Source organism: Meleagris gallopavo, chromosome 5, assembly GCF_905368555.1.
Source record: "Meleagris gallopavo chromosome 5, MGAL_WU_HG_1.1, whole genome shotgun sequence".
NCBI lineage: Eukaryota > Metazoa > Chordata > Aves > Galliformes > Phasianidae > Meleagris > Meleagris gallopavo.
Window position 1 is genome coordinate 1716151 of NC_139408.1, and position 14030 is coordinate 1730180.

At 40.1% G+C, this 14030-nt stretch overlaps 1 protein-coding gene across 4 annotated transcripts in view; it reads left to right on the forward strand.

The window, feature by feature from the left end:
• Nucleotides 1–14030, forward strand: part of MPPED2 (metallophosphoesterase domain containing 2) — a 195418-nt gene that overhangs the window by 141585 nt on the left and 39803 nt on the right. For all 4 annotated transcript variants that reach the window (XM_085223873.1, XM_085223872.1, XM_085223875.1 and 1 more), the window contains one exon: nucleotides 10758–10983. In XM_085223873.1, the coding sequence (XP_085079999.1) occupies nucleotides 10758–10983 (226 nt within the window). The remainder of the gene's footprint in view (nucleotides 1–10757; nucleotides 10984–14030) is intronic.

Genomic DNA, 14030 nt, shown 5'->3' on the forward strand with positions numbered 1-14030 from the left:
CCGTCAGGGCCCCAGGGTTATGCATGTCTTCTCTAATGAACCAGAATCTGTAATATTGCAGGCCAGGCATCAGGCATCATAGCTCCTTTTCTCCTGAATGCTGCTTTTTATTGTTCTGGGTAGCTACCAACAGAAACCTGGAGAGTTTTAGATTAAAACAGAGCTACAAATGCTAAAAAATTACCCACGCTTCCTTACTTTCTCTGAACTGCCCTTCCTCATGTGATCCCCTTAAATCTCTGCACTCCCTCAGCAACGTTTGCTATTTGCAGTCCCCGCTGTGAATGAGCAGCAAAGCTACGAGGCAGCCTTGAAATTTTCTGCTGCCTTCTGCAGGAGATTGCTCCTTAGTGTTGTCAGGAGAAGTTCATCCCTTCTGCTCACTCACGTCCTCTCTGGAAGCAGCGCTGGTTGCTAGGAATAAAACAGTGTTGGCCATACTTGTTTTCCCGAAGAAAAGTTCCAGAATAGCAGCCCTCCCCAACCCCTGGTGAAGGAATTATTGGGAGAGCACTGGGCTCTGTAGCGTTTACCATGGGGAAAGGCATTCCCCACATGCAGTCACCTGGCTATAAATCATAGCTCCACATCATTGGCTGGACACGGAGAGCAGGGAGGGACTGAGCGAGTGAGGATGGCTCGGGAGGTGCTGTGCTGGGCCCCTCACCTGGGCAGCCCTGCTAGTCAGTACTGGGGCAGAGGGCAGGAAAAGCTGTGGCTTTGGTGACAGACGGCTCTGGTTATGCATGCTAAAATGTGGGCTGGCAACAGACTGAGTTCTTAGAGAGGATGTGCGTACAGTTATAGTGGAAGCAATATAGCCATTCATAAACAAATGTTTCCGTCAAGCCAGCTGTAAAAACAATGATGGTTGCCTTTGAGGTGAAAGGGCAAAACCTTAGCAGAAAGGAGTATAAATAAGACATAAATTGTTACCTTTGTGTGACTGAAATAGCTGTTCTGTTCGTGCTTTGTCTTAATGGCCAGCTGCGACTATGGTCTCCTCTTTATTCAGCAAAAGTCAAGGTCTGCGTATCATGCCTTCTTATGGCATTTTTTCTTTTTTTCTTTTTAGTCTAGAAATGGGGTCTAAAATGGTTAAGTCAAGAGAGATCAAAAGAAAGCAAAGTAGATGAAAAATAAGAAATGCCGCATGTTCCAATGGTTAATGATAGCATTTAATTGCTGAGGAACATTTGTTCACCTACCAGGGTTTTGGTGTGTTCCTTTACACAAAAGGGAACTACAGATGCTGCATCGCAGAGGTTTTGCAGCACCTCACAAAACGGTTACTGTAAATTCAAGTGCACAGACAGATCTGTATCACACACACCCCCCCTTCAGCTTGCTTTAAAGGCATTTTATTACCTCAGTAGGTTGGGCACTGTTGCCCTTGTTTTAATAAGGAGCAGCGATGGCTGCAGCAGAGGGCCAACGGATTTGTAGCAGCAAGAATAAAAGAGGCAGGTTTTACCTTAGTTGTTACAATGAAAGCACGTGAACTTACACTGCAGAATGGAGTTATATTTTATACGGTGTTTTCCATTCATCTGTTGTGTTTGCTTTGCTTTGTGAGGGTGACTAGGAGGTACTTCAGCACACCGGTTTGTCTGCTGAAAGCTGACAAGCAGCACGTTGGATTTCTAGAAAACTTTTGTGTATATTTTCTTCTACGGGGTCCTGGCATGCTGCAGCATAAATAGTTTGTTGATGGAAAATCTGCAAAGCCTGAGGAAGAGAGGAGGTGGCAAAAATAGTCGCAGAGGTGAGATTTGGAAATCAGAACTTGCCGGCTCTAATTTCCACGGTTATTGCTTTCAGACTTTCCTTCTTTTTCTTTTAGTATTTGGGGTTAGTATATGTTAAGGAAAATATCTGAGACTATGTGCCATTCTGCTCGGGCAACTGTAGACGGCTAGGAAAAAAAGCCTGTGTGTAAGAAATTCAGTTCCTTGTAATAAGATGATACAGCTGGAGTGACTTGGTTGTGTCCTTTAGTAGCTAAGAAGTCTCTCTGTGGGCTGGATTATTAAAAGGAATTTCCTTAAAGGACTCAGGAGATTCCTGGTATCCAAGTTCATCTTGAAAGACTGTAATGGAATGTTTAGGTTTATTTAGAATAATAAATTCAGACATGGAATTCAGAAAACGGTGCTGGAGGTTCACAGAGACCTGCCTGTGTATTTTTAGTTGTCTGTAATTTCTGTTTGCATTCTCCCAGTACTTTGTTTTTTTATCCTCTGTAAAAATGTCAGGGAGGGACTGTGAAGGTAGTTCTGAAATACAGTGCATATTGCTGTCAGACGTGTATTGGTCTCCTTCTTGAAATGGAGTTTAGTTCAGGTTTTAGATTTTTTCCTCTTCTGACTTAAAAGAGGAAGAAGCAATTCCTAGCCAACATCAGCATCGCCATCCAAAAACCTGTGTAAAAAATATCCCTGAAAATCAGACTTGCTTCCTATGCTATGTGTTTACCAGTAAAATCACAACAAATGAGCACAGGATAGGATTTCCAAAGCAGCGAAATGCTTTGGCACATTGGAAAATGTTATGTTTTCAGAATTGCTGTAAAGCTCGTGTCCTGCTTTTAGACAGCAGTCCATGTTTCTAAAGCGTTTAAGATATTTTAAAAGAACGTTATCTTGTTTTTCTTTTCCCTTTCAGTTTATTTTACTTGTGATAATTCTTGCTGCTCCCGCTTATTAGTTTTGCCTTGCCTTTATTGGAATCTGCCCACACTACATTAATGTTTGGTGGTCCTATCTGAGCCCCAGGATTTTTTGCAGTTTATCAGCACTGTACTCAAAAATCATTGTTTTGCGAGGAAAGATTTCAATTCCACAACAAAAGCGAGAAGGTGTGTAGCAGATTCCTTATTCCAGAAAGAAAATGAAAAAAGTTTATCAAATGTTTCACTTAGGTATTTGAAAAAGAGCCATTTGGAGGAATTCTTAGGACTAGTGATGAGGCTTCCAGGCTGCGAGGCAGAGGGAAGTGCCTGCTTATGCTTTGTAAGCCACATAGACTGCACCTTTTCTTTAAAGATGAGAATGCAAATAACAGGAACGCATTCACTGAGGTGAGAAACAGGAGAATGTTTCCTACAATTCCTCATTTATGTATTAAGGTTGCTCGGTGGGCATTGGAAACACTATGGCACACGTCAATTTCTCAATCATGCTGTTCACACAAAACTCCCTGCTGAAGGCAGAACAATTTGGAGCAGGGTTTGGTTCTGGGTCCTGTGTCCGTAGTTCTCATTGATTTGTGGCAAGTTTTCTTTCAGCAACTGATGTCCAGAGCTTTATCTTTCTTAAGCAAGGATCTTATTTTGTGTAATGCCTTTAGCACTCTCTGGCCTTCGATGGTGTGAAAATGTAAAGTACATGAAAATACCAAGCCACTGTCTGTGATAATTATGATTAGCTTAATTACTTGCTGTATAATTGTTCTCAGGCTGACCTCCTTATGGATGACTTTTATTCATTTATTTTATATATTAAAAAAAAAAAGACTTAATTGGAATTGTAAATTACAGAAACAAAGGGTATATTGTGAGAAGTCCAGAACTGTTTGTGTCGGAGACCGCTGGTTTTGATGTTCTTAAGATTCAGAGAGAAAAATCGTTTAAATTGATACAATATGTGTGCTCTCAAGGTTCGTAATAACAACTACCAATGTATTATTTCAAAATCTGGAGAGTTTCCTTATAGAGGATTAGGTTATATAGCGTGGGGGGACTTTGAAAAGAAAATAGAATTGGGTATTGATGCCTTTAGAAATATTATTTGATGGCAATAAAATGTTCCCTGGAATTCCCTCCTGAATGAAGAAAATGGAGTTTGTTTGCAGTAATTGCATTTTCCGGTATTTGCTTTCGCACTTTCCAATATGAGTTAAGCCAATTGGAACTTGTGATTTCGTTTTGCTTATTGGCAAAAGTACCATGTAAATTGATCTGTGATGCGTTTATGGAGAATGCTTTGAAATTTTTGAAATAGAGATGGCTTTTTCTTATTAGATTGAGATAGTATTAGGTTTTGTTTCTATATTTTAGCCTAATACAATAGCAATCAAAAGTGTTCCTTTTCAATTTTGCCTTGATGGTGTTCAATAAGAACGTTTCTCTGTAGCCCCGCTGGTACTGAGAAGGCAGTGTTTGGTTCTGTTCTCAGCTTTGATACTCAGAGCTCAAGAGGAGAGCCAGCTGAAACCAAGCTGAGCTCACAGTGAAAGGACAAGTAGTTCAGTGAGCCCTGTGCAGTATTTCTTAGCGAGTTGATGCTCGTGGTCACAGGATCTTTACAGACCTGAAACTACAGGCAGTTAGATGCAGATTTCATGTAAACGTAAATATGAGGTGATTCTGTTGAAAGGAACACCCTTCGAATTAACACGACTGAAGAAGTTTTTGCCTGAAAACCCTCTCTGTTGTCCCACGTGACCTCTGTTTCACTTAAAGGATCTCTCTACAAGTGTGCACACAGCCCAAAAGCAGTCATGCTGCTCCTTTACGTATTGCTTCGTTTATGGGAAACAGAACAGTAGGAGGAACTGCCATTTCTGCAAGAATCACTTGAAAAAAGGAAAAGGCAGAATTAGGCACGTGGTTTGCAGCGAGGATGCTGTTTTCAGAATTTGCTAAATTTAGAGGGAAGCTTTCATAGCTGCAGCTTTCTTGATTTTAAGTTACGCGATTTTATTTATTTGTGTTTTTAAAAGCTTCATCTTTTAGGTTGCATAATTATGAGCCTGAAAAGAAAGCCTTATCGGGGGCTCGCAAGCAGGGAAATCTGTGCTACTTATGTTCCAAATTTCATATTTTTTAAGTCAATTCTGAGGACTTCTTACACCTACAGTTGGCAGTGCTGTGAGCTGCAAAATCCCGAGGATTTTTTTCTTTGAGCTTAGACTAAACAAAGCCTCCAGGTTCTGTTTCAAAACAAATAATTGCCGTGTATTAATGGCTAAAACTATTAGTGAAGCCTTCTGTTTCAAGAAAAGAAGTTTCAGTAACCATACTCCAACGAAATTCTAAGTTACTTTGAGATTAAGAAAGACCAACAAAAAGAACTCTGTAATGCCGTAATTGAGCTAAAGAAGCTGTGCAGCATTCAAGGGTTGCCGTTTATGTGATGGTACTTCTTGTCTGTTAAAGAGAAGAGAATGATATTAATCACAAACAGTTACATTAGAATAATGTTACGGTTGAGACATAAATACATAAAAGCAAGGAACTGTTCCCCATGGCAGAGTTGGATTCGATCAGACCACAGCTAACTAGGTTTGGCAGCGTATATATGGCCCTGGCTCGGGGTTTGTGCTGCACTTGGCGATGCTGCGGCCCCGCGTTGAGACAGATTCACTCCATTTGCCCAGATGGGAGAGAGAATGAATGGAAGCACTTGGTGTTAGGTTTGTTGATTCTGTAGGTTCAGACAGTGAGGCTGAGCACACCTGTGCCTGCGGTCGCTCAGAGAAGATGTTATAGGCTGCAATATCTTGGCTTTGCACAGCTGAGTTGTAGGTGCTGAGGCAACATGCACTCCATACTTCCTTGCTTTCATGGGTTTATGACTCAACCTTGGCATTATTGTAACGTAGTTTTTTGTGTTTAATGTTTCTTAGACTTGGTTTTCCATTGCCAGCATGGAAGAAATCCTAATGCATGAGTTTCAGAGGAGAAGGTAGCAGTCTGAACCTGCTGTGTGGCTCGATCAGCAAGTGTGAGTATTAACGCTAGAGCTGTCAGGCCTTGTGAAAATTAATGAAGCCTGACGGTTACAGAGTGAAAGGTCAGAGGCAGAGCTTGCACTTACGTAACATTTCTGTTTTGTTGTGTCTAACAGCATTTTCAACAAAGGGGAGCTTTAATGTGCAAGCTTTAGATTTATCACAGGAACTCAAGGGTCTCAGCCTTTGCTTCTCCCTGTGCTGTGGTCTGTTTTCCTTGCAAAAAGGCAAAACATTTAAACTTTCATTCATCGACTTGCCTTGCTGCATTGCCTATGTGCATTTTGCCTTAGTTTTCCTTCTCCAAATGTTCTTTCAGAGTGGAAAAAAAAAAGAAAAGGCGTCTGAACTGATGGAATTTTAAAAGCTGGTGGAATATTTTCATCGCGAAGATTTTGTGACTCTTGTGCTTTAGCTCTTTCTCCTTCTTTAGAAGCTTGTTCTATTTTTGTGCATGTTTTATAATTTTTCCACTCTTTTTATTTATTTCAGTCTTTAAACTTGTACAGATACAAGGGGAAGATGCATTGACATACATGGTTTAAGCTTTCAATCCATGTATCAGTTGGTGTCAGTATTAGCTTTTCCACTGAGGACTTTCTTTGCAAGTTGTTTGATCAAAACAGCCAGAAAATTTTTACAATCCATCTTACCCTAGAAAAGATGTTTGTTCTTCTTACCCAGTTTTGAATCCCTTTTACCTACAGTGAGCGGACTGTTACCCTTTATGGTGAGAGAAATCCAGTGTTTCATGTGAAAGCTCAAGTCTGTCTAACTGTACTTGTGCAAATTGCATTTGTTGCTGCTGAAGCTCGGAGCCTTTCAAATGCTCTTTTGAAATGCTGGAAGGAATTTGTGTGTGTTATGGTTGTACTGTAAATGCTGAGAAGAAAGTAGTTGCTGTCTGGAGATTCAGTGGGCTTCCCACGAGAAACCTCTGTGGGGAGTTACGGTGCTGCTGAACAGCACTGCCGTTCTGTTTAGTGATGTTTGCTGGCTGCCTTGGGCACTTGTGCAGCTGTGGCTGTGCAACTGATGGCACCCTGAGCTGCTGCAGTCACTGGAAGTCCCCAGGAACAGCACAGAATCAGCTCATTCCATACTTATCTCTGGAGGTGTATACGGTTGCTTATAGGTTTCGTGGCCAGTTATGACTTTGAAGCACGTATGGTACACTGAATTGGAGGGAATTGACTCGTGCAGGCATCTCACTAGTAGAGATTTTCCTTCTTTTTGAAGGGACAAAGATTTGCACTTCAAGGTTTCTAAGCCCAGTTCTTAGCATATGGCCAAAGGGTCTATGAGTCTGTGAAATGGACATGAAAGCACTTAACCTTTCATAGAAGTCTTGTGTGGTTTGAATAGCTAATGCATGTGTACAGATATTCAGAGCTTTGCATCAGAAGTATTTAGGTAGTAAATACAGGCTTCTACCACTATTTGGACAATTAGTATCACATTACCTACAAAACACAGTGTTTTTTAGGTAACATTAGTTTATGAAAATCTTTTTTTTTTAAAAAAAAAAATTCTGAGTTAACATTTATTGCCAGTCATAGTCCTTTTCATTTCTGGTAGTTCAGCAGAACTTTGGTAGTGTGAGTAAGCTGGACTTGAGTGAAGCATGTCGTTAAAATAAAAATGGTTGTTCAAAGATTAGGATCAAATATTTAAAGTGAACTTAAACAAAAACAACAAAGCAGCTACTTAGGTAAGTTTAAAAAACAAACAACAAAAAAACAACCTTCCTCCCCTAATTCTTATACTTAAATTCAGCCTATTTTCCATCTACCACTTCAAAGTAGTATTTGTGTTTGCTGCCAGTGAAGGAAATCCCGTTCTGCCTTAGAAGCCTGTAAAGCCTCATTCCTTACTCACTACATCAGTTTTCATCTTATCAGTTTGTTTCCTGACGAGCCGTGCTCTGCACCTACCAAATCCTTGTGCTGGCATAGAGGCTTAGTGGCACTGGAACGAGAACAAAGGCATAAAGGCACATTGGAAGATCCCCACACGTGTGTGCACTAGTGTAAGCCTTCTTAAGATTTCAGGTGCTCAAGTATAAGTGACTACTTAGAAGACACAGTGCTCCAATCATTTTTAGTAGCTTTTTGATTTCTCCTGGAAAACAGGTAAGTATTTTTAATTTAAATTTAGGTATTACTTGGGGAGTTGAGGTTTCTGAAGATTTTATCCCATCAAACACATCAACTCTTTTTCTAGCTTGAAAAATAATACTTACCTTTTCCAGATTCACGGTATAATATGGAATGAATAATAATACTGATACATGATAGAAAAATATAATTGTTGGGAAAATAATGAAGACCAAGTGCAGCTGGCAGAAATGCAGTGACGAAAAGTCAGAGAATACCTTTCAGCCTGTGTATTGTGCTGCAGTTGGCTCTCTTACTGAACAGTGTGGAAGCAGTAATGCAGAGATAAATCTAGTCAAGATGGAAACTGAAATACCATGGAGTAGGAGATTTTGTGTGTAGCTGTTCATGCTCCTGTATAAAGCACAAAAGGTCAGCAGATTATAGACAAAGGGCAGAACCGTCAAAGGAAGAAACGCCAAAATATTTCGTAAATTGTATCAAGAGGATGAATGTTGTGCACCGCCAGCAGGGCTTTCTGGAAGGGAAAACCTAAATGCAATGAACAAATAGCTAATCCAATTGCAGGTAATTTATTACTGTGATTAGTACTAGATAGTCTTTCCTCTGGGAAGAGGAAAGAAATGGATGAGACTTCCTCTGGCTTCTCTTCTTTGCTCGGGCCTGGCTTTTGGTACAGTTGTGTTTCACATCTCTCTCCCTTGAGTCAGCTCCAGTGGCTGTCACTCCAGAAAAGGACAGTGTTTTAAACAGGGAACAGAGCAAGGGAGCCAGGTCAAAACTGTCCCCATCCTGTGGTAAATAATGACGTATGTATAGCTATGGAAAGAAGCACGTCTTGTCTTGCTCCTGCGTGGGGACGTGGACCTGCAGCAAACACATCTCCAGCCAGCACTGCTTGCTCTTCAGGTGTTTGTGCTCTTCACTGTATGTGAACTACAGCAGAGCTGGAGCTCACAGGCAGACACACATTTTGGTCACAATTGGGATTTCTCCTCAAGGACCATGTTTCTCAGGCCATGCTGTTGATCCACAGGGCTCATCGGTACAGCTCTGTCCTGAGTTCCCTGCTTTTACCTGGCACAAAACCTGAGGCTCCTCTTCCATTGCTGGCACTCACAACCTGACCGAGCGGGGCCACGTTCAGTAACATGAGTAGCTTTTTGGACATAAACTACAGCAATTACTGTCAGATTATTCTCTGCTGAGTTCAGATGTTTATCTAACATGCAAGATATTACATTTGCACCTTTCAGTAATCACTGCTCCCACAATTGGTCTGTCTTTTCATGTCCTATGTTTTCAAAGTAAGCCTCTTTTTAACACAACAAGATAGAAAGTACTGGCTTCCAACACAGCGTCCCAGGTTTCATTGAACATAATATCAGGGAAATGTACCAATTTTCAAATCTCTTATCAAAATAAACTGGAGAAAGTGTAAAATGTGGACATTAATCTAGTAAGAGGAGAAGTTTTCTCTGCTAAAGCTGGCAAATGTTGATAATGTGGCAGAATCTTGAATCTGACATATTCATCCTACTTTTCTGAGGATGTAATCACATTTAGCATGTTTTGGGGGGACTGGCAGCTATGATGGGCATATCACACTGCACGCCGGTTGTCTCTTTTGTGTTTCCTGAGAAAAGAAAGCAGGAATTTTGCCTTGTGCCCAGGATTGTCAGAGAGCAGGAATTGCTGGTGCTTGCCACTTCTAATGTTTCAATAAAAATGAATTACAGAGATGCGTGTAGCAGACACGGGGAATGGAATAAGGTAGACGAGCATTTATTGCATCTCACTCAGCTTTCAGTCCAATGTAGAAGTGCAGAGTTACGACTGTATATGGCCTGCATTTTGTTCAGTCTTAAAATCTATGAAATTGTGTGTTTTTCTTTTTTCAAGGGCTTTATAACTTAGTTATTCTGTCCAGAATTAGCTGATTTTTGTGAAGAGGATGCTTATGTTCCATGCATAGTTTCTGTGTAAATATTGAAAAGCAGAGAGTCTGGGCTAGTTTTCTCTGAGCTTTTCTTAGGGGAAAGTTAATCTTGCTGTATAGGTGCTTACAGGTACTGTTAAAAGCTTCTTTTTAACAGAAGAAAAAACACTTTTAGAAGCTGCTTGAAACACAGTGTTTAAACTGTCAAAGCTGTGAAAGAGCAAATGCTCATGAATAGGGGAACAGTATTCGAGAGAAATACATAGCATCCAGCTCCTTGTTCCTTTGAGGCAGATGTTGGAAGCTGCAGAACAGGAAGATGTACGTGTGAATTTCCACACAGGTCTTCAGGACCCGTGTTTTACTTCCAAATGAGTGGATGCTAACATCTACTAACATCTACGTGTGTGTGTGCATATGAGATCTGGGCTACCAGCACTAACGATTACGGTGGGTCAGTTGTTGCTTTCGTGGTTTGTGTAAATAACAAAAGGCCCATGAGAGTACTACATGAAGTGAATATATAATAATATATTGAATCCATCTGCTTGTATCTTTGTGGAACAACAACAAAAAAATCATTTCCTATATAATGGTTAGGAATATGCACCGAAGTAAAAGATTGGTTAAAAGACTAGAAGACGACTCACAGTGAAGGCAGAGGGGGGATGTTAGACTACTTTTAGTTTTAATGCTAACTTGCATGTGATTTTTGGCAAGTCTCAGTGAGACAGAATCTGTGAAAGCGCTCACTTTTTATTAGGATGTTTCTTTGTGGCATTATTTTACATTTCAAAACAGTTCAATTCAATGGAAGAGAGGCGGTATTAATAACTTCTGCTCAAAATGGAGATGCACACAGATTTTGGGTATTTCATTCTGTCACTGCTAGCTGTCTACTTATTGTGCTGGCAATGAGGTGTGGGAGAAGAATGTGCTAATTAAGTCCTCTCTTTTTGTTATTTCAGGAAACCTGCCATATGAATATAAAATAGTGATCGCTGGGAATCATGAACTGACATTTGATAAGGAATTCATGGCAGACCTTGTTAAACAAGATTACTACCGCTTTCCTTCTGTGTCCAAATTGAAACCAGAGGACTTTGACAATGTTCAGTCACTGCTGACAAATAGTATTTACTTACAAGATTCAGAAGTAACAGTTAAAGGATTCCGGATATACGGTGCCCCGTGGTAAGTCTGAATTTAAACTTTATTTGCTCTTGATTACTTAAACCACAACAGGAATGATTCCTGCTGAAAATGCACCAAGCTGCTTTGTTGCTTTGCCCTGCAGAATAGTATCAAACCTAGCTGTTAACCACTCTGAAACAATGGCTGCATTCTTTCTGTGCATAAGTATGCTGCATGTGGCCATCTGCGTGAAATAAGGGGAAAAAGTTGTCATCTCTATTCTGCCTGCTGAACACACTTAAAAAATTATGGACTCAGTATCTGTTCTGTGCTTGTGGATTAACTGAAAGAGCATCTTAATGTGTATTAGGGAAGGAAGTTCCATTATATTGTATGCTATTTAGACGTTTGTACCTGCTGCTCTACTAGATTGGTATGGTAGCATTTAGCACACGTGTAGCACAAGGCAGCAGGTGCTTTGAGTGCTATTTCAGATCAGTTACAGGCATTGTTCTCTTCTGCTTGTCAAGTTATAATAATATGATCTTGAGGCAGTTTTGATTTCATTCAATCCCTGAACCAACTGTATGCAAGAGGAAAATTACTGTCCATTGTTGTTCTAAGGAGACCCTGTCTTGTTTTCTCCACGTGTTGAATTGCAGTGCCTGTTATCTCTCTGTGGAGCCTTTGAAATCGTCTTAGCTTAGTCAATATGGTTTTCACAGAATCACTAAGGTTGGAAAAAACCTCCAAGATGGTTTAGTAGCATTCATTTTAAATTCTTACACTAGCAACAATCAAGGTTTTTTGAGCCTCCACTGGAAAACCCATCTGCTGTGGTGGTGATCGTTGTGCTAGTTGGCATTCTTAATTGTCAGTTGAAGTGTTCAGATGCTGATTTATGCACACCTGTAAAGAGAGTTTATTTTAAGCTTATAACTTATATTTTTGGTGTTAGGGTGTTTTGCAAGTGAATGTAGAGGAAGAGGAAATAAAAAATATTAAGCCAAAGAATGGGGCAAGTGTATGAGGACGTGAGAAATTTTCCCCTTTTCTTGTACTGTTTCATATTTCTCCTTACCATTCACTTAACTCTCAGTCTTTGGTAGTTCATGTACACAGAGATGTTTCTGACAATGCCTTGTAGATAACGTTTTTACACTGGTGCTGGCTAGAAAACAGTGATGGAGCTCTGTCTGAAATCCTTCATTTAAACTAGCTTAACTCAGCCTGACGTTGCTTAACTTAACTCTCTAAATCCTGTAGCATCATCTAATTGGGAAGGATGGTCTTAATTCAGCTTGGGAGCCATCTTGTGAAGACATTTCGTAGTGTTTCTTTTCACTCTAGCAACATTAAATGCACAGAAGACAGAGCCCATAAAAGCCCTACAGAGGGTACCGTGGATTTGAGACTTACAGCTGATCATCCTGCAGCGTGAGCTGCGAGCTAAGATTAAGATTGTGCTCAGCTTATTTCATGTGTACGCATGAGACAGAGGGCTTGCATTCTGCAGGCATCCAGTGATTGCAGCGTGTAGGCATCTTTTCAAATTTATTTGAGACAGATTTCTTGGAGAAAGAGTTCCTGAAAGTGATCTGGATGAGAATGTAGAACCCAAGTCTCAGAAAAGGTATTTTTGTGAAAGAGAATACTTGGAATTCTGAAATGGGAACCGTGTGAAATGCCTTTTATATGTGTTAATGTTTGTGTACTGGCAAAACGTGGCAATGTTTTCTGCCCTGTGGTTTCCAAATTCATAATGACAATTTGTTATCCTTTAACTTCCACACACATTTAGAAGTGTTTCATTTTGCACGTGTACACGTGAATTTAGAATACTTGTTCTGAAATATCAAGGGTTAAGTCGTCAGAGTTGATTTTCACTGTAACGAACAAGTGACGTACATATTCTGACCTTTTCATGGCAGACAAATCTTAATTCTTCCTCCCTATCAATTCATTGATTGATAACTGAGCTTTTCCAATTAATGATTGCTGGGAGTTTAAGCTGGATTGCTAGAAAGACAAGTTGAGCTCTGACCAAGTCCTGCTTTTATTCTCTCTTAGAGGATGTTTCATCTGTGGTCAGCTGTAAAAAGAACAAAAACAACTTGTCAAATCATGTTCTGAAGCAACTGGTGATGAGAATTTGATTTGGGGCTATCACTTAGAGTGCAGCTTTTTAGATCAGTACGTGGAGTCTCGTTAGAGGATAGATTTGTTGGCTTTGTGGTATTGTTGTGTGTTTGTTTGCTTTTAGCCCTAGGAAGTGTAAAAATTAAGTGTTCCCTGCATTCTACTTGGTTCTTGAGAGGAAGGAAAAGTCATATCAGATACTGGAAAAAATCTGTTTCAAATCTGATCTGTGCCTGGAAACTGAGACAGAATAATCAAATGAGCATTTTGGCACTTTTTTTTTTTTCCTTCTCCTCCAATGATGTCTCACTCTACTACCTATAAATCTTTAGATTACCCCAAAGGAAGAGAATTTGTGGTGGAGTTGTATGTATTTATGGCCTCCTTACCCCAATTAGTTCTGTCACAGATGTGGAACAGTGGTCGTTAACCCAGAAGATGCTCCAACCCTAAAATGAGATAAGTTGGCATGTTCAATTTATGTGCATTTTTGTATTTCCAGAGGGAAAAAAATCTCATTTGCTGATAAAGCTACTGGTTTTAATTTAAAAAGGGGGATCAACCCAAGAATAACAGCTGTGATTCTGGAGGCTTCAGCCTGTCGGAGGATTCTAAGAAGTAATTGCCAGAAGACTGGAAAAACTGGCTATAAGTCATTTATCTATTTAGAAAATGTAAATTGCTAACTCGGTGTAACTACAGAAAAGAAATATCAGTCCATATTCATTACGTCTTATTGCTCCTGGTGCATCTGAAAGCTTCCTAAAGACCTGAGAGAATTCAAGTAGTGCCTCCTAACTTACAATTTAGTAGAATTTGTGTGTAGAAAATAACTTAGAATACACAGGAGCATTCATGTGTATTTGCAATTGGAATGTGCAGCGGTGCATATCAACAGCCTCTAAGGAGCAGAAAATTTGAATTTAGCCTGATGGTTCTGAGAGTATTAAATGGCATTAGCTGAAGGG